We start from the raw sequence: 888 nt of genomic DNA, 5'->3' as shown, positions 1-888 counted from the left end.
GTTTGTTGAACGAACGGGTGGATGGGAAGAGTACGCTGTTCCAGGCATTGCTGACATTATCATGGAACGGACAGGACGCAGCCGCGGGATGACCATCTAATCTGAGGGATGGGATGAGGGTTCCACAGGCTGCCATGCCTTAAGTCCTCAGCAGAAATTCCAACTGCTGATTACTTGCTGGGCGTTCTTGGGTGAGTTGCGGGGCCTCTTTTCGCCCGCATCTTCATCCGGACTAGGAACTACACTAAACGTCACCCACAGCCAACTTAATCTAAGTAAAGGGAGAGGTGGAGGTGAGGGGAAGCAGAGGAGGACAAGCTCCCTGAGGAAGCTGCGCAGGGCCTGCCCGAAGACGGTGAGAGAGTGGCTGTCAGAAAACTGCTCAGCCGGCGCAGGTCGAAGCTTAAGTTCTAAACCTGTCTGTTCATCTCCAACTCCGAGGTCGAGCTTGAGCTCCGCAGAGCGGTATCGGTTCGAACGCGCCCACGGGCCGGAAGGCGCGGTGAAGAGCGGGACGCGCGCCCCCAGTGAGCTGCATCGCCGCCCCTCTAGTCCCTACCCAGGAAGGAAGCGCCGGCCGCGGGGGAAGGCAACCCCGCGACACCGCCGGAAGGTGGTGGGCGGGCCCTACCGGCAGCCGCGACGGGCGCAGCCAGGGGCCAATGGAGCGCGGAGGCGTTCTCGCCGCGGCCAATGGGACGCCGACCTAGGCGGGACCAACCGCCTGGTAACGGCCTCGTGGTAACAGGGTGCGCGCTGCCTGGGCTCTGCGGGCTCCGGGGCTCGGGTTGTCAGGATGAAGATCGAGGAGGTGAAGAGCACCACTAAGACTCAGCGTATCGCCTCCCACAGCCATGTGAAGGGGCTGGGGCTGGACGAGAGCGGCCT

General features: G+C 62.5%; 1 protein-coding gene across 1 annotated transcript in view; it reads left to right on the top strand.

Annotated features, from left to right (window-relative positions):
- The first annotated feature begins 716 nt into the window (after window positions 1-716).
- RUVBL1 (RuvB-like AAA ATPase 1) overlaps window positions 717-888 on the top strand; it is a 31,777-nt gene continuing 31,605 nt past the window's right edge. Inside the window, exon 1 of the mRNA XM_010832830.1 lies at window positions 717-888. Coding sequence (XP_010831132.1) covers window positions 797-888 — 92 coding nt within the window. The 5' untranslated portion in view covers window positions 717-796.

Source organism: Bison bison, unplaced genomic scaffold (assembly GCF_000754665.1).
Source record: "Bison bison bison isolate TAMUID 2011002044 unplaced genomic scaffold, Bison_UMD1.0 scf7180017862279, whole genome shotgun sequence".
In the NCBI taxonomy this organism is placed as follows: domain Eukaryota; kingdom Metazoa; phylum Chordata; class Mammalia; order Artiodactyla; family Bovidae; genus Bison; species Bison bison.
Note: the sequence above shows the minus strand (reverse complement) of the source record. Positions and strands in the feature narration are given on the sequence as shown.